The 24,496-nt window shown below is 39.4% G+C and overlaps 7 protein-coding genes and 1 non-coding gene across 10 annotated transcripts; 6 read left to right on the top strand and 2 right to left on the bottom strand.

The window, feature by feature from the left end:
* Positions 110-1,773, top strand: LOC104726350. 3 transcript variants are annotated; one of them, XM_010445194.2, is made up of 5 exons: positions 110-276; positions 494-552; positions 772-957; positions 1,136-1,175; positions 1,500-1,773. In XM_010445194.2, the coding sequence occupies exons 2-5, from the start codon at positions 550-552 to the stop codon at positions 1,556-1,558; spliced, it is 288 nt and encodes a 95-aa protein (XP_010443496.1). In that variant the 5' UTR covers positions 110-276; positions 494-549; the 3' UTR covers positions 1,559-1,773. The 3 variants fall into 3 exon arrangements, with proteins under 3 accessions (XP_010443496.1, XP_010443494.1, XP_010443495.1); XM_010445192.2 differs by having other exon boundaries at positions 111-305; XM_010445193.2 differs by having other exon boundaries at positions 111-248.
* Positions 2,038-6,344, top strand: LOC104726351 (eukaryotic translation initiation factor). Its single transcript, XM_010445195.2, has 9 exons — positions 2,038-2,472; positions 3,145-3,216; positions 3,323-3,430; positions 3,522-3,731; positions 3,834-3,937; positions 4,055-4,142; positions 4,239-4,589; positions 4,683-4,925; positions 5,042-6,344. Exons 1-9 carry the CDS (start codon positions 2,299-2,301, stop codon positions 6,038-6,040), a joined length of 2,349 nt encoding a protein of 782 aa, XP_010443497.1. The 5' UTR covers positions 2,038-2,298; the 3' UTR covers positions 6,041-6,344.
* On the top strand, positions 6,659-9,943 carry LOC104726354. The gene is made up of 11 exons (XM_010445198.2): positions 6,659-6,901; positions 7,115-7,172; positions 7,308-7,454; positions 7,538-7,594; positions 7,789-7,868; positions 7,953-8,001; positions 8,123-8,236; positions 8,333-8,525; positions 8,614-8,684; positions 8,935-9,139; positions 9,611-9,943. The coding sequence occupies exons 1-10, from the start codon at positions 6,743-6,745 to the stop codon at positions 9,126-9,128; spliced, it is 1,122 nt and encodes a 373-aa protein (XP_010443500.1). The 5' UTR covers positions 6,659-6,742; the 3' UTR covers positions 9,129-9,139; positions 9,611-9,943.
* Positions 8,728-8,799, top strand: TRNAM-CAU. The gene has a single exon. It is a non-coding gene; the product is annotated as a tRNA-Met (tRNA).
* On the bottom strand, positions 9,914-11,183 carry LOC104726352 (F-box protein SKIP1-like). Its single transcript, XM_010445196.2, has 2 exons — positions 10,798-11,183; positions 9,914-10,691 (listed from the first exon to the last, which is right to left on the bottom strand). Exons 1-2 carry the CDS (start codon positions 11,130-11,132, stop codon positions 10,112-10,114), a joined length of 915 nt encoding a protein of 304 aa, XP_010443498.1. The 5' UTR covers positions 11,133-11,183; the 3' UTR covers positions 9,914-10,111.
* Positions 11,360-13,196, bottom strand: LOC104726355. The gene is made up of 4 exons (XM_010445199.2): positions 12,626-13,196; positions 12,129-12,199; positions 11,795-12,032; positions 11,360-11,699 (listed from the first exon to the last, which is right to left on the bottom strand). Exons 1-4 carry the CDS (start codon positions 12,728-12,730, stop codon positions 11,490-11,492), a joined length of 624 nt encoding a protein of 207 aa, XP_010443501.1. The 5' UTR covers positions 12,731-13,196; the 3' UTR covers positions 11,360-11,489.
* Positions 13,955-15,047, top strand: LOC104726356 (early nodulin-like protein 1). The gene is made up of 2 exons (XM_010445200.2): positions 13,955-14,410; positions 14,490-15,047. The coding sequence occupies exons 1-2, from the start codon at positions 14,230-14,232 to the stop codon at positions 14,879-14,881; spliced, it is 573 nt and encodes a 190-aa protein (XP_010443502.1). The 5' UTR covers positions 13,955-14,229; the 3' UTR covers positions 14,882-15,047.
* LOC104726357 (APO protein 2, chloroplastic) lies at positions 15,227-17,269 on the top strand. Its single transcript, XM_010445201.2, has 4 exons — positions 15,227-15,339; positions 15,447-15,568; positions 15,765-16,117; positions 16,205-17,269. The coding sequence occupies exons 1-4, from the start codon at positions 15,312-15,314 to the stop codon at positions 17,034-17,036; spliced, it is 1,335 nt and encodes a 444-aa protein (XP_010443503.1). The 5' UTR covers positions 15,227-15,311; the 3' UTR covers positions 17,037-17,269.

Genomic DNA, 24,496 nt, shown 5'->3' on the forward strand with positions numbered 1-24,496 from the left:
GTGAGATCAATACTTTGGTTTTTAACTTTTTAGCGATGTGGGACTCTGGGAACGAGTTAAAGCTTAAAAGTTAAACCGAACTAAACCAAAACGAACCCTCTTTATCTTTCAGTGGGTTAGCTACGAGGAGGCCTAATCGATGTTGTAGAGCTTTTTTTCTTCACACCTTCCTTGTAGGGTTGAAGTGAGAGAACTTTACATTGATAGATCGTAATAAAAAGGCCAACTCGAGATTTTCCGTTCTTGTGGTCAGTGATTCAACCTTAATCGATCTAGGTCATTCGATTTCTTTCTTATCTTAGTCTGTAAGTTTTGAAAAATCTTTGCTTTTCAATCTTTTTTTTCTTTTGAATATCCTAAAGGATAACAGATTTTGGGGGGGGGGATAACAAGATCATCTGTTTTTCTAAATTCACTCTTTTGGGGGGGGNGGGGTTGTGTGAATTGTCGCTGAAAGTCTTATAATTTATCTTTTCTGGGATCTGGGTAACAGATTTTTGATCGGAATCGGCAGCGGAAGAAGAGTGAATTGGTCATCCTTGTATTGCCATGGTATGTTTCTACTTCGTTGGTTCAGTTTGATTGTTCTTAGTCCATTCAATCTTCATTCGATCATTCTTTGTTTATTGTACTTCTTAATTTCAGCTTCCTGTTGAACATCTTTTTTACTGTTCTTCTTGGATTTTGCTTTAACCAGTCGAAGAAACTAGATTTGGCCCATGTTGGTTTGGTTGTAGTATTGATTAGTCTGTGATAATCTTGTTTTTGCAGGCCATGTATATTCGTGTGAAGCGCATGAAAACAACTTACTTTATCCAATGTGATCCAACAGAGACTGGTTTGGATGTTAAGCAAAAACTGTTTGCCCTCATTGAGCAGCCAGTTAGCAAGCAGCGTCTGGTTTTAATGTCTACTGAAGAAATATTAGAGGACTCAAAGACTTTAGCGGATCAGAAGGTATCAAAACGTTTGGATGTATCATCTATTTTATTTATCTTTCCTGCCAATGATGGGGAATGAATAACAATTCTTGTTTCAAGTTTATTGAAGAACCGTCTTAGGTATGTGGACACTTGCCACCGTTTGCGTATTTTAAGTTAGATAAGGTTGTTTCTTTTGCTTGTTTTTTTTTCAGGTTGAGAATGATGCAGTCGTGGCTCTGGCTTTGAGGAAAGGTACTTCCTCAGCTCTTTACCCCTTTTTATCTTATTCTGATAATGTCAACTCCTTGTTTGTTTATAGAAATGTGGTAATGCATCATGCATCTTACTTATTTTTAAATGTTTCTTTGGTTTCTGAAAACTTTAAACTTCATTGATTTGTGTCCATCCTATTGAAAGGTTGAACTCTTTAAAACATTTGTGGATGTAGTATCTAGCTGAACCTGATTCCTGTTTATATCCCATCAATCAGCCTCCCATGCTGTATTGCATTCTAGTCTTCTAGATATAGAAAGCTATGGACGGCTTGATGAATGCACCTCATTCTTTCTTCTGCAGATGATAACGAGTTTGAGGATGTCAACATTGCGCAGCCCACCGACTTCTCAATTTCATGAAGAGTTGATTCAAACACAAGGGAAGGGAGAAGCTATAAACGCCGGAAGCTATTATTTCTTTGTGTCATCTGCTTGTTGTGTCAACCGCCTATTTAGTTGTTACAGACAATTGTTGTAAGTAAAAAAGATATTGAGATTTGGAAGTTTGATTGCAACTTGCAAGATGATTTAGTTTTTTTCAATGAAGTAATAATAACAGACTCGTATATTTCACTGCTTCAGTGAATTACAATGAGCTAGATCTGCAGCAAACACAAGCTGAGTAAGCTCCATTAATTACCCTTTGACATTGTGCTGTGGACGAGGAATGATTTTTATACCTATGAATTAAAGCTAAGAAAGTACTTAATGACGGAAAAACCAATGAGGGTGACGAAACAAAGAGACAACAAAACAAAATCAAAGGACACAACTGTAACTTAATTGACAAAAAACGTTAAGGCCATAAGTGTGTCTGGTTCTGGTAAAAGAAAAAAAGGAATATGACCCTAATAAAGAGAAGGGATTGTGTCTCCTTCTCGACTTCTTCTTCTTCTTCTTCTCAATCTCAACCCTTTTCTCTTCTCTTCTTTGCTAACGGCAGGAGAGAGAGAGAGACCCACAAAGCCGATCCCTCCTCTCAGTCGATTTCTCGGGTTCAGCGATTCATCCGTCGCTGAAAAAGCTTCTACCTTTAGCTCTTTCTTCTCGTCGATTTTTGTGGTGAGATTCGGTTCGATCTAGGTTGTTTATATCGAGGTATGCAGCAGGGCGATCAAACGGTGCTGAGCTTGAGACCTGGTGGCGGTCGAGGAAACAGACTCTTTGGTTCCTCTTCTTCTTCTTCGTCTCTCTCTTTTGGCTCTCTTTCCTCTTCGGATCTACCTCTCCTTCGTCCTCATGGTGGTGCTCCTGCTTCCTCTTTTCCCTTCAAGGTACCCCCTCATTTCTCCGCGCCAAGCTCCCCCTCTGTATTATTTGGATCTAGCTCTTCTTGTTCCTCGGACTTGGAATTTATCTGTCTGGATATGGTTTTGTTAAGACACCTGAGCTGAACTTGATCCAATTTTACCGGTTTATAGCAATCAGCAGCTTTTTGGTTTGGAATTACAGTCTTTGGTATTTTGCTGATTTGATAGCTTTTTGATTTGCGAGTTTCATAGCATTGTATTGTTGAATTACTACTGAGCTCATGTTAGATTTTGTTTGCTTCCCGACCACATAGAATCACGTCACGTGTCTGCAACATACAGAATTGAATTTATAGGTAACATATGCATATACGATTGATGCAAGCAATTTGTTTGTCCTGATTCTTAGTGGCGCACACAAGTATGTGTAGCTGCTGTAAATATGGACGTATAATGATATGTAGGCTTTTAGGTGGGCATTTTATTAGCTGCTATTTGCTCATAAAGGACCTACTGACATTTTGTGTAGTTGTTTGTTCCTCAATCATGTTGGCCTTTTGATTCACGGGTTATTCCTCTCTGTGTACTGAGAATTTGTGTTTCTTTGTCTCCTTTGTATGTCACTTCTTATATGGTTTTGTGTATTGAGTGTTAGTTAATGAAGTTTTTTTATCCTGGGTTATGCTTTTGTTTCAGGGTGGAGACTCGAGGTTCGATGGCCGTGAACGTGTGAAGTACAGCCGTGAGCAGCTCCTGGAACTTAAAGAGGTGATTATCTCAGTTCAAAAATATAGGATTAAGGCCGGTAATAGTTTCTGTTGTTCGTATTTGTTCTTCGTTATTTGAGGTAACTGACATTTCTGCATACGTACAGACTACTCAACTCTCTGATGAAATTCTAAGAGTCCAACGGGAAACTGCAACAGAACTGTTTGGGGAGGTAGAGACTTGGCCACGTGGGGAAAGTGTCGTAACCAATTTGGTATTGAAACGTAACTTTTGTATTGTTTCCTTTATCATGAAGTTTCATGAGTTTTAAGTTTTAACACAGATCTAATATCCTAAATATCCAGGTTCCGGTTCAGTCTGCAAGTCGCTTCTCTGAGCCAGACTCTCGCGATTGGCGTAGCCGTACGACTCAACCTCCCCCCGCTGGGGAAGAAAGGTCGTGGGATAATCTCCGTGAGTCTAGAGACTCCAGGTATGTTGAAGCAAGCCAATTTAATCGTCAAGACCAACCTAATTCTCAGTTTTCAAGGGGACAAATACCATCCAACAGAGGGGTAATTGATCAATAAATTAATGTTTTTTTCCCTCTTTTGGTCTTTTACATTCTGGCATGATTTCCTATTTTTCTTACTTATATGTATTTGTATATCGTGTAGAACCAGGGTGGACCAGCTCCTGTCCTCGTCAAAGCCGAAGTGCCTTGGTCAGCTAGAAGAGGAAATCTTTCCGAAAATGATCGTGTTCTGAAGACTGTGAAAGGGTAATTCCGTTGAGACAGTTATTTGTTGTATAGACTTTTGTATGGTTTCTCGTACTGCCAACATGAATTTTTTGAATCAAACTTGCACACTTACAAAGATATACTTTGCTTGTCCAGGATACTGAACAAGCTAACCCCTGAAAAGTATGATCTTCTTAAGGGCCAACTTATTGACTCTGGCATCACATCTGCTGATATCCTGAAGGTGTGTGTACTCTATGTCTCAAGCATAGATGAAGTCTTGTTTAAATCATCTATGTTGTTCGTGTAGCTAACCAGTGTTCTCTTCTTTTGTTTGTAGGGTGTGATTACCCTTATTTTTGACAAAGCTGTCCTTGAGCCGACCTTTTGCCATATGTACGCGAAATTGTGCTCTGATATCAATGACAAGCTGCCAACATTCCCACCTGCAGAGCCTGGGGATAAGGAGATCACATTTAAGAGGGTTCTGCTGAATATCTGTCAAGAGGCATTTGAGGGAGCTGCGGAGTTGAGGGAGGAACTTAGACAGATGAGTGCTCCAGATCAGGAGGCTGAGCGGAATGACAAAGAAAAATTGTTGAAGCTCAAGACTCTAGGAAATATTCGTTTGATCGGAGAGCTTTTAAAGCAGAAGATGGTTCCAGAAAAGATTGTTCATCACATTGTTCAGGTTAACACCTATACGTTTATACATTTTCTTAGACAACTTTTTTTTTGGTATCTAGCACTAGCAATAACCTTTATTTATTTGGTCTGAGCACAGGAGCTTCTGGGGGCCGATGAGAAAGCTTGTCCAGCAGAGGAAAATGTCGAAGCTATTTGTCATTTCTTCAAAACTATTGGCAAACAACTTGACGGAAACATGAAGTCAAAACGGATCAATGATGTATACTTTAGACGCCTACAGGATCTGTCGAAGAATCCTCAGTTGGAACTGCGTCTGAGATTCATGGTTCAGAATATCATCGACATGCGCTCCAATGGCTGGGTTCCTAGGCGGGAAGAGGTAATCCTGACTTTAAAAATCTGATAATGCCTCAGTTTTATGAGTTACAAGGTTGAGACTTGTTTGTTGGTCCATTGTGTAGAGGTTCTGATGTTCAATTTGCATTACTTGTGCAGATGAAAGCAAGAACTATAACCGAAATCCATACTGAGGCGGAGAAGAATCTTGGTCTCCGACCTGGTGCCACTGCAAATATGAGAAGGGGTATAGTTTCTGGTGGTGGGCCTGTGAGCCCTGGCCCTGTCTACCCTGGTGGGCGACCTGGTGCGGGTGGCTTGATGCCTGGTATGCCTGGGACTCGAAGGATGCCTGGGATGCCCGGGGTGGACAATGATAACTGGGAGGTACCCCGGACAAGATCAATGTCTAGACGCGATGGGCCAGGACATCTGCATTCTCCAGCAGTGAACAAGTCGGCCTCAATGAACACGAGGCTCTTACCTCAAGGCAGCAGCGGCATCATTAGTGGCAAGACAAGCGCCTTGTTGCAGGGAAGCGGTTCAGTTTCGCGTCCAGTTACCATGGCAGCAGAACCACCAGCACAGTCAGCTGCACCTCTGACTGTACCAGTTCCGGTGGAGAAACCCCAGCCTAGTGCTCCCAAGTTGAGCGAAGAAGTGCTTCAAAGAAAAACGAAGTCGCTTCTTGAAGAATATTTCAATGTTCGACTTCTTGATGAAGCTCTACAGTGTGTAGAGGAGCTCGGGTCGCCTTCATATCATGCAGAGTTTGTGAAGGAAGCAATATCCCTGTCCCTTGAAAAAAGCCCACCTGTCGTTGAGCCAATAGCCAAACTCTTGGAGTATTTGTTAACAAAGAAGGTGGTCACACCCAAGGATCTTGAAACCGGGTTCTTGCTTTACGGTGCTCTGTTGGACGACATTGGAATCGATCTTCCTAAGGCACCAAACAACTTTGGTGAGATATTGGGAAAGTTGATTCTGGCTGGTGGTGTGGATTTCAAATTGGTTAGAGAATTTATAGGGAAGATGGAAGACGATAGGTTCCAGAAGATGGTGGTGGATGCAGCTGTACGCATATTGGAGTCAAGCGAGCAGGGGAAGTCCCTGTTGGCCTCACAAGCGGCTGACGTTAAGGCTTGTCAGAATCTGTAAAAGTTTAATCATTGCTCTACGATTTTTGCTCTCTGGGTTGAGGCTTGTGCGATGAAATGTTGTGTTGTAAGCTTGAAGGAGGAGGAGAAAAGGATTCTCAGAAACTCAAAAAGAAAAAAAATAGTTTTGCTCTTCTCTTAAGCTCTTTTTACGACATAATTTCTCACTTACTCTTCTTTGTATTTGTTGTGGGAATGTGTCCAATGTTCCTTTTTTTTGTATTCTTCTTCTGTGACTTCTGTTTGACCTTTGCATTTTTGTTTTACGGTCTCAGTTTATATTACTCAGTTGATTGTTGTTGAGACTTTGAGACCCCTATAAACTGGTCGATTCAGATAAATTACATTAAAAATGTTTGATCATCGTCTTTCTATTATCTTAAGCTAAATTATAAGGGATCTAAGCCAGCCTTGGAGCCAAAAAGAAATGGATACTTGTTAAACAGAGTTCGAGTTTTTCCAGTTTCTGCAATTAAAATCAGAATTGGTCAGCAAAAAATGAAAAGTCTGAGGGTTTTTCTGCAATTTGCCTAAATTGTGCTTGAGCCTTAATTAATGCCTAAATTAATTGGCCGGAGTGGGCTTTGTAAAGCGCTCTCCCGCGCAGGGCAGAGAGAAATCATTATTATCCCGAAAATTAAAACATTTTTTTGGTCTAATTTTTAAGTTTTGAAAAAAAAAAAATAAAAAAAAAAAAGGGAGTATGAGCGTAGCTGAAGCAAATCACACGGAGAAGGAAGAGTCGCTGAGACTAGCGATCGCTGTTTCCCTACTCCGATCGAAGATCCAGAATCGTCAATCATCTTCTACTTCCCGTTGTGATGCTACCTCTGAAACTGATGCTCTTCGCTGGAAACAGAAGGTGAATCACTTCTCGATTTGTTATCTATTTGGGGTTTAAAACAACTCGTTACTCTTCGCAACTATAATATAGTGGAATCTGATACCATTACATCTTAGAATTTCTAGGGATACATTTCGATTTATGTTCGGATTTTAGAAATCTAGGTCATATGATTTGTGTGTTTTTCTCGGTTGTGAAACGGAGCTTTGAGATTTTCGATTTTAAAATTAGGCTAAGGAGAGGAAGAAAGAGATTATCAAACTTCATGAAGATCTCAAGGATGCTGAAAGTATATTTTTCCTGTCTCTCTTTAACTTTGTCAATTGGTTTCTGTATTTACTGATTCTTCTTAATTGGGAAGGCTTTGTAAGATGTTTCTATAACTGGACTGGTCTCTTTACTAAATGCATTTCGTGTCATTTAGGTGCTTTTCATCGTGATTTATTCCCAGCGAATGCTTCTTGCAAGTGTTATTTCTTTGAGAACTTGGGAGTATTCAGCGGTATGAGGATTGGAGAAGCCTCTGAAGCCAGATTTAACGATGTTCTTCGTCGTAGATTTCTCAGATTAGGTATTGAACATTTGTGTATTCTCTTTTGTTACCTTTTTGTTTGTTGGCTTAACTTATCAGCTTGTGTTATCATTTATCTCTAGCGAGGATAAGGAGCAGAAAGAAATCAACTCAATCATCTAAAAGATTGCGGTCTTCAGGTTTTGTTTAGTGACTTCCTTTTTCCATTATCTCACATTTCTAATTTCCTTAATGCATTTTACAACACCATACTGTTATATGACCTAGATGTGCTATATGGGAGAAGGAAGTAAAAAATAGACTAAACGTAACCAAGTACCACCAGCTCATGTTCTGGGACTTGCTTATATGTGAGTTGATACTTTGACTGCAGAACCGGAATATGAAGAGGAAGCAGAACATCTAAGGATATCTATAGATTTTCTTCTCGGACTATCTGAAGCAGACTCCAATGTTAGGCCTGTTGCTTAAGCTTTTTCTGGTTTTTTTCACTCTTGAATGCTTTGCAGCTTTGAACTTGCTTCTTATTTTCTGCAGGCGACTAATTTCAGCAATTGGTCACATCAGGCTGTAGATTTCATATTAGGTAACATTAGTAAAAGTTCCTGAGTTGCAAACAAATTAGTTAAATCCTGAGATGCAATTCCTTTTATTAGAAGGCTGCTTTTTCACTTATGAAATACCACGCTCTTTTTGGCATATTCAAGCTTCACTGAAGAAGCTGATATCGATGGGAAGGAACTTAGAATCTATTGAAGAATTAATCAGTTCCATGATTACACAGTTGATTGCAAGAATGTGCACTCCCTTTAAAGCAAATGGTAACTTTAGCAGTTTAATAATGATTCTAACTGTGTTTTTCTTTCTAGCTATCACTTCTAAGATTTGTTTTTGTGTGTGTCCACCATCTGTTGTAGAGGTGAAACAACTAGAAACAAGTGTTGGGTTTTATGTCCAGCATTTGATCCGTAAACTGGGAAGTGAACAATACATTGGACAGCGTGCAATATTTGCTATTTCTCAGAGAATATCCATTTTAGCAGAAAATTTGCTGTTTATGGACCCATTTGATGAATCATTCTCAGAGATGGATGAGTGCCTGTTTATACTGTAAGTATCTCAGATTCAAATGGGATAATTTGTTTCTATGATACTTGGGGATGATGCTCTTGATTATATGTTGTCTTATGAACCGCAGGATACAGCTAATTGAGTTCCTGATATGTGATCATTTGTTGCTTTGGGCGGAGAATGAAGCATTTGAAACTGGTAAATTAAAATATTAAAAATATTATTTAGTACCTTACAACAAATCAGAGTGGCGCAGCGGAAGCGTGGTGGGCCCATAACCCACAGGTCCCAGGATCGAAACCTGGCTCTGATATGAAAGTTGCAATTTTTTCTTTTTTTTTTTTTTGACAACATGTATATTCTTGAAAGCTATTTTTGGTCTAGTTATAGTAATTTATTATTAACAAAATCACAAACGATGCTGAGATTGGTTGTGTCTTATTCGCAGTTATGTTTGAGGAGTGGATAGGATCAGTAGTCCATGCGAAGAAAGCAGTAGCTGCTTTGGAGGAAAGAAACGGATTGTATCTTCTCTACATGGACAGAGTCACAGGGGAATTAGCTAAACGAGTTGGTCAGATCACATCTTTCCGGGAGGTGGAGCCAGCCATTTTGGACAAACTCTTAGCCTACCCAGAATGACACCTTTCTAGGTTAGCATCTACTCTGTAAAAACTTTTAAATTTGGAGCCTTAGTTCATCAAACAACGGTGTCTGGAAAGCAAGTTGCTTGACTTTTACTTAAAGGTAAACAATAGGTGATTCGGTAATCATATTATTTCAGAAAGCCAGAAACTGCGAGAACTGTAAAGACTTAGGTAGATGTCGGCTTTCATCTTTGGTTGATGATCGCTTTGTATTTATTGGACGCCTAGTTCTCCAGGGAGTCAAAAAAATTGGCTCCACATAGCATTATAATGTTTATCTTATCATTTCATATCTCAATCAACTCACCAAATATCATTTAATTATGTCCAGCTAATAAAATATCTCTTCTTTATAACCACAGTAGAGGGCCAAAACCTCATATTATCTTAGAGCAGAGATGGGTGACATCAAACGTTTACTCATCCTATTGATCCTTTTAGTCATGCTCTCGTCACATTCCCTTCTTTCATGCTCAGGTCACGGCGATGAGGAAGCTGGTTTGACGAGGAAGCTTGGAGTATTCATAAAGAAAAGGGCAAGATTCGGGAGACCTACCACCACCACCAGATCTGCTTCTGCCACAAGTTCGTCAGGCTCCTTCCATAAGATTGCTTGCCTTGCCACCTCTTTCCTGCTTGTTTTCCTTTTCTAGGTTTCTTCTACTGTCAAAAGTGGTTTTTTTTTTTTTTTTTACTTTCTCAACAAGAATCGCTGTTGTAGACTGTAGACAGTACCACGCCTTTGCAAGTTGCAACTTCAACAAGAACTCTTGAGTAAAATAAAAAAACTCACATAAATTGAGTTATACATATCGTGTATATGTACAACTTTAATCCTTGATATCGTGAGCTCTTTACATATGGTCTTTTTTCAAGGTTTATCAAACCAAAGAGCTGCTGTACAACACATATAACAACAACCTACCCAAGTCAGAACCATGGGATACTTTATTACAAACATTACGTTGTGTATGAAAATCAGAACCTCATGGCTTGTATATCAAATCTCTCGTCATATAGTCTCCAGTGTCCATACCTCTCTGTCTGAGCCACATCCCCTGACCTTGGCACATACACATCTGGCTTCTTCACCTCCTTAAGCCGCTTAATTCGTGACACATTGTTTGCAATGTCACGGCTTGACAAATGCACACACCCAGACAAGTCCAAGTACTCTAGCTTGGGACAACCCTCGCATATCGAAGCAAGACCCTTGACAGATAATCTAGAGAACTGAATCTCTAACCGCTCTAGATTGATCATGTGTTTTCCAATCGCATCAGCTTCTGTGTCTCCGTCTTGAGGACAAGCGTCTACGTACTCTGTAGGAACAGAGCCAGTGCGTCTAGAAGAATCTGACCAATCCATAAGATTGCGTTTCAGGGTACTCAGGTTAGGACAGTTTCTACCAATCATCACAAGAGTGTCGTGAGATATCTCGTGACAGTAACTGATATCTATCTCCTTAAGACTCCTACACCGAAACGCTATCTTCGTCATAGATGCGTCTGTCACGTTAGGACTGCTTCTAATGGCAAGAACCTGTAGGTTTGGACATCTATTGATAATGTCCAAATTCAAACTCGAATCCTTTAGAATGTACCAAAACAGAGTAAATTACAAAACTCAATCATGATCTTGATTAGAAAGATATTTTTAAATACCTATCGGCAGCGTAAGAGAGAGCGTAGTCGCTGCAATGGCGTACGCGGATCTCGGTGAGACCACCGTCGCTCCAATCAACGACTGATCGGAGCATTAAGTCTACCTTTCGCTCGAAATCAGGGGACCACAAGTGAGTCGACTCGGGATATGACTCGAACCATGGCTCAAGATCGAAGATAGACCAGAGATACGGATCTCTGCAAACGGTTAGCCACGATTTTCGAACGAACATAGGTCCCGTCCATAGCTCCTGAACTGTGAGCCTTGAGATGATGTTGATGAGTATCTCTGGAGCCAATCCGCCCCAATCAGATTCAGACCTGTCTTCCTCCATTAAAGTTTCTTTCTTGCTTCCGTCTCAGACTCAAAACTCAAAAGATCAGAGTTCTTTATTTATGTTAGTGTTCGGTAATGACTTTACACGAAACGTGTCTCTTTAGACACGTGTCAATACATCTGACCGTTGATTTTGTTCCTTGACTTTTGGATCGCTTCCATAGATTTCGTTTACTGACACATGTCGATTATACAAATGTCACTTTTGTAATAAGACACCTCAAGAATGGAGAAGGGATAAGGTTTTTTTTTTCATGTTTTCAAAGTCACAATTGGATGTGTTTTCAAGGCCGACAAGATAAGCTAAAAATTGATGTAAAAGCTATGTTACAAGATACTTAAAGGTTCATTCTTTTTAGACTCTGAGAGCTGCAACAGGATCTTGCCATGTGATCTTCCTCTTATTTGAACCGTTTCCACCATTCCTGCAAGACGATAGCTTCTGTTGTTGATGTTGCTGCATCTCAATGCTAGAAGTACTTACTCTCATACATGAACTGCTTTCTTCCACTCTCGTCTTCTCTTGATTATTGTTCACTGCCTCTGTTTCTTCCTCTTCTTCTCCCTATTAAATCAATTTATAAGAGTTGGTCAAAGAGGTTTGCAAAAGAGTAAAGACATGGTTTGGTTTATTTGACCACATTTGAAAGATGTGCTTACGGAGATCTGGTTAAGATCAAATAATGGAACTTTTCTTTGAAGACTGGTTTTGGTTTCATCGTGATCCCTTCCCGAGTGGTTTAAGTCAGGAAGCGAAACATGCTTAGTTTCCACTTCACTTCTCTTGTTAGGAGACACTTCTACTCGCATCTTTTTCCCACCATTTGATCTTCCTCTCACTTTCTTAATTTCTTGTGGCTGGTCTTGTCTCAAATGTCTGTATCTCCGTCGTAGGAATCTGATAAAAGAAGGTTAAACGAACGATATAAAACACACATCAAAAGACTAATGATATATATATTATTATACTGTCAAGGATTGTAAGTATGTTTACCGGACTTCGGCCTTTAATGTTGCCTTTTTTTCTCGTATTGTCTGTAACTTTTTTCTCATTGCTTCGGTTTCCTATAGTGTCGTAATCCAACAAATAGCAAGCAACTAGTCACGTTAATGACAAGCTAACAATAAACCATATACGAACAACAAGGTATTCAACCTAATACTATGCTTACGACTACACTCTTCCGATCAGTTTAAGACTAATAGAGATTTGCATAACTACAGATTAAAAAAAAAAGTAACAAGCTTTATGTATTTAAGGAAGCAATTAAACTTTTTAATTTTTATAGTCTCTCTCTCTCACTCTTTTTTTTCCGGATTTTTCGAGCAGGTGTGAGACCAGATCAAGGTGAAAAAAAACAAACTTTGAGCAAATGAATTACATTCTCAGATCCAGAGAGACAACTAGACCAGACCCAAAAACTGAAACTTGATCCAAAACTAAACTAAGAAAAAAAGAGGGAGAGAGAGAGAGAGAGAGAGATGTCGTACCATATGCAATTCTTGATAGTCTTGCATAAGACTGTGATGCCTAAGCCTGACCTTCGGATCCTCAAAGGGATTAGGAGGATTCGAGGGACCGTGAGTTCGATTCATCACAAGATGTGTGTGATCACAGAGAATCAAAGAAGGAGACGGATGAAGAGCAAGAAAATGAAACAGAAGAAAGAAAGAAAGAAAGAAAGAGAGAGATGAGAGAGAGAGGGGAAGGTCTGGGTTTCGTGTAGTAGTCTAATATCAATCTGAGGAGAAGTCAGAGAAGGACAAAGAAGCAGAAAAGAAGGACACATCATGTTGTTGCTGTTGTTGTTGTGGAAAAAAGAAAATAAAAAATAAAAAAGGCAAATTTGCTTTTTTTGGAGGTGAGTGTGTGTGTTGGGTTGAGACAGCAGTGATGAAGATGGAAGGCAGACTTATGCAGCAGGAAAGGGGTAAGGTGTGGGAAATGACTTGTGCACTTAAATTGTGGTCTTGTAATGTTTTAAAAAGCAAACCTTTTCCTCCTTTATTTATTGATTAATGGCTTTGGTTGGAGAAATCTTGAAGAAACAAACTTCTCTCTCTCTCTCTCTCTTTTGTTTCTTGTGTTCCATTGTCGTCTGTAAATATTACTTAGACCATGGCCATCGGTGGTTACTCACACCAATACTCTTAGTAAAATAATAATAAAAAGAAGAGAGAGAAGGAAAAATAAGGAGAATCGATTCTTGCCATAGTACTTTGAGAAACGGTTCTTTAAAGAAATGAGATAGGTGTCCTTTTTTGAGTGGAACATATACTAAAAAATAAATAAAAAAAGAAAATCTATAATAAAAATAATTTTTTTTTAGTTTTTAGAGAAACATTAATCGTTGCTCGACTAAAGATGCCCTTATGTTTTATCTCTCTTTATTCTAAAAACTGGGTCCATTGAATAGAGACCGATGAGAATGGAGGTTGAAATATATGTTTCAGACTTTTAATATTATTTATTTAGTCATCAAAAAGTCAGATGGTGGAAGATAAATTTTTTTTAAAAAAAGATTCGCCTTTAAGCTAGTATTTTAGTTACATTTACACTAATATATACGTATTTTGCAGAAGAAAAAAAACTCTTGCCTTGATTTATGGAAACTGGTGCTGTGTTTTTATTTTTCTCTTGAGTTTTCTTATAGGTTTAAAATCCATATTATTACTATTAAATTCCCATCTCCCTTGAGTCACATGCATTCCATTTACTCTGCTTCACCCTAGGGAAAAAATAAAAAATAAACTTTTAAATTTCCTAAAGCCAATAACTTTTTGCATTTATATATTGTAGACTGTTTAATGCAGCGATGACCATCAGCTGATGCCTGATGCAATAGTGAAAAGGGTTGGTCACAATTTACACACCAGCTCTGTTATCTGTAACGCTTATTAGCTTCTTCTTTTTTCTTCACGAGCTTCGTTTTTGATGATGGTCGGTCTCGGTCACGTTTTAATTCATGGATGAGATTTGTTTGGATCCAGGAGTTTCTTCTATTTATATAATTTTGTTAATTCTCATCATATGATTATACTAACAATCGAGATTAATCACCCAAAACATAGTTGTATAGCTAATTTAGGACACAATGTCTTCTTCACTTATGATGTGTTGTTGTTTACTTCTGTTGTTTAGTTTGTTGTCTGAAGGTAGAGAGATTCTGGTGGGAGGCAAGTCTAACACTTGGAGCTGGAAAGTTCCTGAATCTACAGAGGAAACACTAAACCAATGGTCAGAGAGAACAAGATTCAAAATTGGAGATACTCTTTGTAAGTTTAATGAGATTTAATTTTTGGTACGTGGCTATATGTTTTGTTTCTCATAAAACTCTTTTGTCTTTCAAAATAGTATGGAAATACAATGCGGAGAATGATTCAGTATTGCAAGTGAAGGAAAAAGATTACGAAAGGTGTGACAGATCAGAGCCAATGAGAGGATACAAAGATGGTCACACGAAGATAGAGCTGAATAGGCCAGGTCCTTTTTATTTCATAAGTGGGGAAGAAGGACATTGCCAAAGAGGAGAGAAGCTTCGTGTCGTCGTCTTGTCTCCAAACCACAACAGAAGCGTTGTTGATGCTCCTGCTCCTGCTCCTGTGAACGTCGTATTGTCTCCAAATTACAACAGAAGCAACGTTGATGCGGGTGCTCCTTTAAACGCTCATATCACAAACAAGGGAAACCTGAACAGAGCATGGAGTTTGCTTCTTCTTCTTCTCCCATTAGGCCTTTTGGTTTAGTCTTGTTACCTCTTCTTAGCCAATTCGGTTTGTATGTTCCGGTTTATTTGTATTTTGGTTTTGTTTTTTTTTTTTTTTTTTTTTTATGAAGTACCCTAAGTCATGATGTTTTAATAGTAAAACTGAGTCATGCATGTTTAATACAATGTTTGATTTGATTTTTGTTTGGTTATATACTCCCAAAATTGGAAAGAAAAACTAGAAATGGTTAATTCTTAAACCCGGTTCGGTTACACAACTTTAATTGGAAACATATTTTAATCAAAGTGGGCCGAATGCGAATTTCAGTCCATTAAAGGCCCATTATTTTGAAAGATTAAGCTTGTCCACGTTTTTACATTAAGCCATCTTCGTCTCCGAGACTGAGAGAGAGACCAATCTCTTCCTTATCTTCCAACCTTCCAATGGTTTAATCCAGCAGTTGTCGACGATGTCGATAACGTACTACGCTATTTCCTGTAAGTCTTCTTCGTCATTGTATTTTTGATTGGACCCTCAATGCTCAAAATTAATCCTTTATGGTCAGATTGTGATTTGATTTTGGTTCCCGTTGTTTATTTCCCAGCCGGTACACTTTCTGGGGTTTCACCTAAAAGTGCACCTTTTGCTACTATTCAAAGCGAGCCCCGGAGGCAATTTCTCAATCCTAACCCTTTTTCTAGACTTGGGTTCTCTCCTTCTCTTCAGGTCTGATTCCTTTACTAATCATTATCATCCAATTCGTTTTTACTCTGCTTCTTATAATATAAAGACCACACTTTGTAGCTTCATGTACGAAATCTTTCGGTTGTGTACAGTTACTTGTTGATGGCGTCTTTGTATGTTCACTAATTTCATGTAGAGTGTCAAGTACTTACTGTTATGTACGGATATGTTGGTGCAGGGGAGTATCATTGAGTTCAGACTTAAGTTAAGTTCCACAGTAGTGCTTAGTAAAGAGCGTCGAGTTCTTCCATTGGTTGTGAGAAATGATCGTCCTCAGAATGAAGACTTACCTAAGCAGTACGCAAGGAGAGAGAAGAAACCCTTTCCCGTGCCAATTGTGGACCTGAGACGAGCCGCGAGGGAGAGAGTCAAGAACAACAAAGACAAACCTAAGAGGCCTCTACCTCCTCCTAAAAATGGTATGGTTGTTAAGAGCCTTGTGCCTCTTGCTTATAAAGTGTACAATGCAAGAATCAGATTGATCAACAATCTCCACCGGCTCATGAAAGTTGTTCGTGTCAATGCTTGTGGGTAAATTCTCTTCCTTCTTTTTGCTTCTTGTTTCATTTGCTGTCAGATTGAGTATGGCCTTTTCATGTTGTTTGATTGGTCTTTTAGGTGGTGTAATGAGATCCATGTTGGACCTTACGGGCATCCATTTAAGTCGTGTAAAGGTCCCAATGCTTCGCAAAGAAAAGGTCTTCATGAATGGACTAACTCGGTCATTGAGGACGTTATTGTTCCACTTGAAGCCTATCACCTCTATGACCGTCTTGGCAAGCGCATCCGTCATGATGAGCGGTTCTCGATTCCCCGAGTTCCTGCTGTAGTTGAGCTCTGCATTCAGGGTGGCGTTGAAATCTCTGAATTCCCGACAAAAAGGAGAAGAAAACCAATTATCCGCATTGGCAAAAGCGAGTTTGTTGATGCAGATGAAACTGAATTGCCTGATCCAGAGCCTCAGCTTCCTCCAGTGGCATTGTTAACTGAGTTACCTGTCTCAGAGATCACTCCACCTTCTAGTGAAGAAGAAATGGTCTCCTTAGCCGAAGAAACATTACAGGCCTGGGAAGAAATGAGAGCAGGAGCCAAAAAGCTTATGAGATTGTACAGGGTTAGGGTCTGCGGTTACTGTCCCGAGGTTCACGTAGGTCCAACGGGACACAAGTCCCAGAACTGTGGTGCATTCAAACACCAACAGCGTAATGGCCAGCATGGTTGGCAGTCTGCAGTGCTTGACGACTTGATACCACCAAGATATGTTTGGCATGTTCCTGATGTGAATGGGCCGCCATTGCAGCGGGAGCTACGAAGCTTCTACGGGCAAGCACCTGCTGTTGTTGAGATATGCGCTCAGGCTGGTGCCATTGTACCTGAGCAGTATAGAGCTACAATGAGACTAGAGGTTGGAATTCCTACAAGTGTGAAAGAAGCCGAGATGGTCGTTTAATATGTAGAAGAATTTGTATAATTCTTCTTGTACAAAATCCTCCATAGCCTTATTTTATTATACATGTTTTAGAAGCTGTGTTCTTTCTTCATCGATTTGGCCAAGTGATCTTGGGCTTATTCGTTGAAGAATCTATTAACAAAAGTTAATATGGTTCAAGTGGAACTGTATTGATAGATTGTTTTCAAAAGGTCATAAGTTCGAAAGTTAGTAAAGCTTTCAAATTTTACAGATTTTTTTTTCTTTATTAAACAACGTTGGTGTACGCTGGGTTTTTTTTTTTTTTTTTTTTTATGATGGAAATTCAATTTTTAATTTATATTCTAGGTTCAATAAAAAAAAATAGATCCAGCCTCAACCATCAAAATTTTTAAATGTTGTTATTGTTCGCACTTTTCACCCCTGTATTTATTTTAAAATCCACTTTAAAAAAGATTCTTCTTAGTAAAAGCGACACAAACTTTTTTCTTAATACAAATAAGATATCCCTAATCAAACCGATCAATAAACCAAAACCATATAAATGCGAAAAATTAAGTTAGGGGCTAACAGTTTTTCTCTTATAACGTCAAAAAAAATTGACTTTGATAGGAAGCTTTCGAACTGTTGAAATATCCAAAAAATTTATATCTAGTCTAATTAGTCATTCACTAAAGTCATCAAGAGGTTGACACCGGAAAAGCCTTGTAATGTAGGCACAGAGTTAGTATGTTCTGGTTCACAATTCAGCCTCCTAAATGAACATCAACTTTAGAATCAAGAATCCTACAAACAGCTTAGAACATGTAGAATTCGTGAGATTAACTATAATTTCACGCGATTCAAAAAAAAATTATTATATGTTAAGCTTAAAAATATATGAAAAACAGTAAAACACACAAATTAGATATATATTTGCACTAAAATGATAAATATAAATACATGTCTATATATATGAAGTGTACAAAATCAACACCAAATCAACAATATTTAAGAAAATAATTTTCTATTTCAAAAAATAATTTAATCAATTAATTCAGTCATTATATTTAGCATATCTACTTTCTTGTCACTTAAGATGTAAAATCTACTTATATATAAATGTTACCAATCGATAAGCAAATGTTTATTCAAAATTCTTCCAAAAAATATATGTATATGTGTATATATATATATATATATGATAAATTAAATTTGCTATATGAAAAAAATCGATTAGACTTGCATATATATATATTAGCAACGATGTCTTAATACGGGATAAGGTTGAAGAATTTCCAACCAATTGGGACTACACATCTCATGCTTTCAAAGTTGTCAGTGGGTGCAGACAAATGGACTTTGAGTTGTTTTTATAGAAATAGTATAGCGCCTTTCAAAGTTGATTTCATATTCAAAGGTTCTATAGTATTTCTGGAATGCAAGTAGTGAGACACCGTTGCATATATGAATTTGGTATATGAAAATACTAATATAGATTATTGATTGAAAATTTTTTAAAAACCATTTTCTCAAAAATGCTCTATCTCTGCAATTTTATTTCAAAAGCCAATCTGATATTTATTTAAATATGTGCGTAAAATTAGAAAATATATATAATATCTTTATATGTGTGTAAAAAATGATATATATATATTATAATATCTTTTAAAACAAAAAAAAAACTTTATAGAATCTTCTAAATATTTGGATTGAATCTCCAAAGTGACTACCAAAAGTTGTGACCATATGGCTAGGGTTTTCTCTCGAGCGATCGGCGGCGATTCGACCAGATCTGCATTCTTCTAGCGCTCTACCCTGGATTTCATTCGGCAACTATTTTCTTGCTGCTCATTAGGTCGCTGTGACCTCAGTTACTTGCTTCCAGTTTAGATCTGTCGTGGTAGCTTCTTCAAGCCAGATTTGTTAGTCTGTAGAGTTTGGATTAGGTCTGGAGAGTCAATCGGGATGAATAGACCACGCAAGAAGAAGGAGATGTCACTCATGGATGTATTAAGGGAGCGAAACCTTCTCTCTGCTGGTGAAGTGGTGGAAGTACCAGATCTGGAAAACAATGACTTGATTGAGGAGAACTCGATGAGTGTAATAGTCAGATGTTTGAACCCGTCGGTTCATAAGGTAGGAGGACTTGTCAAAGCGTTATCTTCTATCTGGGGAATGGAGGATAGAGTTAGAGGAAGAGGAGTTGGGGATCATAAGGTTCAGTTCATCTTTGAAGCTGAAGCAGACCTCTACCATGTTCTATTTCGAGGCCCCTGGTTTGTGAATGGGTGGATTGTTTCATTGGATCAATGGAAACCCAATCCGTCTCCTGATTTTCTGAACAAAATTCTTTTCTGGGTTCGCATAAGGAATCTTCCTATCCATCTTCTTAAGAGACAAGCGGTCGAAAGTATTATTGAGCCAAAGGGTCAGATAGAAGCGGTGGAGCTACATGCGAAAAATTCATCTTCGCTGGAGTATGTGCGAGCTAGAGCTTGGTTTAAAGCGGATGAGTCACTGGAATTTGTTAAGAATGTCAAGTTTTCATCTGGAGAAGTTGTCAAAGTGGAGCTGGAATACGATAAGCTCTTAAAAGTGTGTTTCTCGTGTATGAAGCTTACACATGATCAAACTACCTGCCCTTTGCAAATCTCTCAGCGTTCTAGTCAAAAACGAGGTACTCGAAAGGATCAGAATAAAGAAATCAATAGGCCAAAAGGTAAAGACAAAGGGGTATTCATTGAAGAAGATTCTGATCGGCCAGTAACTTCCAAGAGATCTTTTGATTCGCAGTCTGAGCAATCTGAGCCACCAGCGAGGCCGAAGAAGCAACAAGCAACGGATCGGTTACAATGGACTCAAAGGAATGCTCAAGAAGGTAGATCATGATCGATTCAGGAATGGAGGCCTAAAAAGATAACTGGTGGGCAACAGGAGAATCCGATAGCGAAAGAAACTACATCAAAAAGTTCTAGTGAATCCATCTACACGCCCTCAAAGAAACGCAGACTAGTTAATAGTAATGAGAGAAGTACAAAAAAAGGCTCGGTTGGGAGATTCAGACCCTTTGTCACATTCTCCAACTGTGTTTGAAAGGTTGGGTGTAGCAGGAGAAACCCCAATGATCGTGACTAAGAGATCCTCTCTAGAAGGCAGGTTGACAAATCCACCATCGGTCTTTGAAAGATTGGGCTCTCAAGCTTCTAGCTCCACCCCAATCTCTGAACATTCTGCTCTTGTAGCAGCTCATTTAATGAATCATTCTGCTTCTATAACAGCAAAGACTCCAGTTGGTAAACCTGAAGCAAATTTGAAAGAAAGGTTGATGATTAATTCCAACCCTTCGAAGTCCATATGAAACTACTAAGCTGGAACTGTCAGGGGGTGGGGAATACCCCTACAGTTCTACACCTGAGGGAAATACGAGGTCGGTATTTCCCAGAGGTAATATTCCTCTGTGAGACCAAAAACAAAAGAAATTACATGGAGAATGTCGTGAATCATTTTGGATATTTTGATTTACACACGGTGGAACCGGTTGGAAAAAGTGGAGGTTTGGCGTTGATGTGGAAAGATTCAGTCACAGTGAAGATTTTACAGTCTGATAAAAGACTGATCGACTCTCTTATCACTTGGCAAGGTAAAGAATTTCACCTGACCTGTGTATATGGTGAACCGGTTCAAAGTGAAAGGGAGGTTTGTGGGAGAGGCTCTCCCGTATTGGAGTGAGTCGAAGAGGACCATGGATTATGACAGGAGATTTCAACGAATTGGTGGATCCATCGGAGAAACTGGGAGGACCAGTTCGTAAGGATGCCTCCTGTGTAGATTTCCAGAGGATGTTGTCAGCTTGTGGAATGTGGGAGATTAGGCATTCTGGATACCAATATTCATGGTATGGTAATCGAAATGATGAGTTGGTACAGTGCCGGTTGGATAGATCAGTAGCAAATCAACTCTGGACGGAGCTGTTTCCTCAAGCACAAGCGATATATCTTCCAAAGGCCAGCTCGGACCACAGTCCTTTAATCACATGTATGATGGGAGAACAATGGAAGCAAAGGGCTTGTTTCAAGTACGACCATCGATGTGGATCCAGAGAAGGCTTTAATGAGCTTATAGCAAGCTTCTGGAAGGACATGGCAACAGCTACTCAGAGGCCAATGATGGAGAAAATTGCAGAATGCAGAAAGAGAATCTCACGATGGAAGCGAGATAATCAACCAAATTCTGCAAAGAGAATTCAAGAACTGTATAATCATATTGACTTGGCTACACGGCAAATACCCTTTCGAAGAGAAGAGCTTATTCGACTGAAATCTGAGCTGAATAAGGAATATCAAAAGGAAGAACAATTTTGGAGGGATAAAAGCCGTTTGACATGGCTCAACAATGGAGACAAGAACACCAAGTTCTTCCATGCGGCCACAAAGAATAGAAGAGCCCAAAACAGGATCCACAAGCTGATTGATGAGGAAGGTAAAGAATGGTTTGCAGAGAGGGACCTCGGGAGGACTGCGGAGAATTACTTTAAACTTCTATTCACCTCAGAGGATGTTGGTTATAAGATTGGTGACAGGACAGGCTCAGGGAACCGAGTTTCTCAAACTCAAAATGATCATTTATTGAAGCCGATTACTATAGAGGAAGTAAAGAGGGCAGTCTTTCAAATAAACCATAGTAAGAGCCCAGGCCCTGATGGAATGACAGGTCACTTCTACCAGCAACACTGGAATGTATTAGAAGTGGAGCTCACAGAGATGGTCAAAGAGTTCTTTCGGACAGGTATAATGGAGAAGGAGATGAACAAAACTAATATATGTCTAATTCCAAAGAAGCACAAGTCGGTAAAGCTGTCAGAGTACAGGCCAATTAGTCTTAGCAATGTCATTTATAAGATCATTGCAAAGGTTATGGCCAATCGTCTGAAGCTGATATTGCCGAAAATAGTTTTGGATACTCAAGCAGCATTTATTCAAGGACGACTCATCTCTGACAACATCTTGGTAGCACACGAACTTGTCCACGCCCTCAACACTATGAATAAGTGCTCTGAAGAGCACCTTGCGATGAAGACGGATATTTCCAAGGCCTTTGATAGAGTTGAGTGGTCTTTCTTACGAGATTCGCTGACTGTTCTGGGTTTCTCAGATAGCTGGATTAATCTGATCATGAGTTGTGTTGAGTCAGTTCAGTATCAAGTGTTGATAAACGGCATTCCTTATGGTGATATCAAACCGACCAGGGGTATAAGACAGGGAGATCCACTGTCTCCATACCTCTTCGTTTTATGTTCAGAAATGTTGGTCAGGATGCTTCAGCAAGCTGAAGGGGAAGGTAAGATCACCGGTTTAAAGGTAGCAAGGGGAGCCCCTCCTGTCTCTCATCTTCTATTCGTTGATGATAGCATTTTTTACTGCCAAGAGAAGGATGAAGAGATCCAGTATTTAATGAGTTTACTAGACGAATATAGTCTTGCATCAGGGCAAAGGATAAATTATCAGAAGTCAAGTCTTTATTTTAGGAAACAGATTCCTATGAACAGAAGAGAAACCATCAAAAGCTTGACTGGGATAACGGAGGAGGGAGGAGACGGATTTTATTTGGGATTACCTGAAGCTTTTGGAGGTTCAAAGGTTGCTAGCTTGAATTACTTAAAGGAGCGTTTCAGTCAGAAGATTTCAGGCTGGCAGCATCACTTTCTATCTCCCGGTGGGAAAGAGGTTCTCCTTAAGGCGGTAGCGATGGCTCTACCAACTCATGCAATGACCTGTTTCAAGGTACCAAAAGTGATATGCCAACAGATGATTTCGATCATGGCTGATTTCTGGTGGGCTAATAAGAAAGACTCAAGAGGAATGCACTGGAAATCATGGGAACAGCTTAGTAAACCGAAACAGGAGGGCGGACTTGGCTTCAAGGATATCGAGGCTTTCAACATTGCTCTGTTGGGGAAGCAGCTCTGGAGAATTTTAACAAAGCCAAATACCTTAATGGCAAGAGTCTTCAAAAGCCGATATTTCAGTAAGTCCAATCCTCTTCAAGCGAAACTAGGATCATGCCCATCTTTTGCTTGGCGAAGTATACATGAAGCTCAAGAGCTTATTAAGCAGGGAGCAAGAATGATAATCGGGGATGGTGAGACAGCTGACATTTGGCAAGACCAGTGGCTCCATTGTAGACCTGCCAGAGGTATACACAGTGTCAAACAAGTTCCCTATCCATTGCATGACTCGGTGTCTTCACTATCAAAGGTTCGAGATCTAATGGTAGAGTCTAGAAAGGGGTGGAAAAGAGACATTTTGGATATGCTCTTCTCGGAGGAGGACAGGAGTTTGATAGAAGACCTTAGACCTAGTGGTAAGAACAAATCTGATGGATATGCATGGGATTATGCCCGGACCGGAAACTATTCGGTGAAGTCGGGGTATTGGGTTCTTACTCAGGTGATTCAAGCAAGGAAAGGTCTCCAGGAAGTCAACCAACCTAGTCTCAATCCACTGATACATCAGGTGTGGAAAACGGACACAAGCCCAAAGATTCAACATTTTCTGTGGAAATGCCTGACTAACTGTCTCTCGGTAGCTAAGAATCTATCCTTTAGGCACTTGTCAAGGGACTCTGATTGCTTAAGATGTCCAAGCAAGGAGGAATCTATCAATCATCTCCTTTTTCAGTGCTCTTATGCCCGACAAGTGTGGGCGATATCTCCTATTCCGGCCCCGTAAGGTGGAGAATGGGTCGATTCCCTTTACACAAACATGTTCTATGTTTTGAATATCAAGTCTCAACATCCTCAGCTTGAAGGTTTGGATATCATTGTTCCTTGGTTACTATGGAGGATTTGGAAAGCAAGAAATGATTATATATATGGTGGCAAGGATTTTGATACTAGTGAAACTCTGACGAAAGCCTTAGAGAATGTTGAGGAATGGAGAACAAGGAAAGAGCATGAGGAGCATAAAGAACAGGCCAACAGTTCATCTACAATAGCTACGACAGTACCAGAGAAATGGAAGCCACCTCTGAGTGGTTGGGTCAAATGTAATATTGATGGTGCTTGGCATAATGATGGTACTCGGAATGGTATTGGGTGGGTTCTTCGGGATCATTGTGGAGAAGTAATATGGTTGGGAGCAAAAGCAGTTAGACGAGCAAGATCAGTCTTGGAAGTGGAGTTGGAAGCAATGAGAATGGCCGTAAGCATGATATCTCGGTTGAACTACAAACAAGTTATCTTTGAATCTGATTCATTGGCGGTTGTCAACATGTTGAATAATGATGAAAGCTGGCCAGTTTTTGCTCCAATGTATCAAGACATTAAAGAACTGCTTCCAACATTTAAAGAGGTGAAATTTGTGTTTTCTTCCAGAGTTTGTAATGATGTGGCTGATAGAGTAGCAAAGGAGTCTCTTTCTTTTGAGAATTATGACCCTAAGTTATACTCTTTAAAGCCAAGTTGGGTCAGACCTTTTGTAATGGTGGATAAACCTAGTGTA

Source organism: Camelina sativa, chromosome 11, assembly GCF_000633955.1.
Source record: "Camelina sativa cultivar DH55 chromosome 11, Cs, whole genome shotgun sequence".
Classification (NCBI taxonomy): domain Eukaryota; kingdom Viridiplantae; phylum Streptophyta; class Magnoliopsida; order Brassicales; family Brassicaceae; genus Camelina; species Camelina sativa.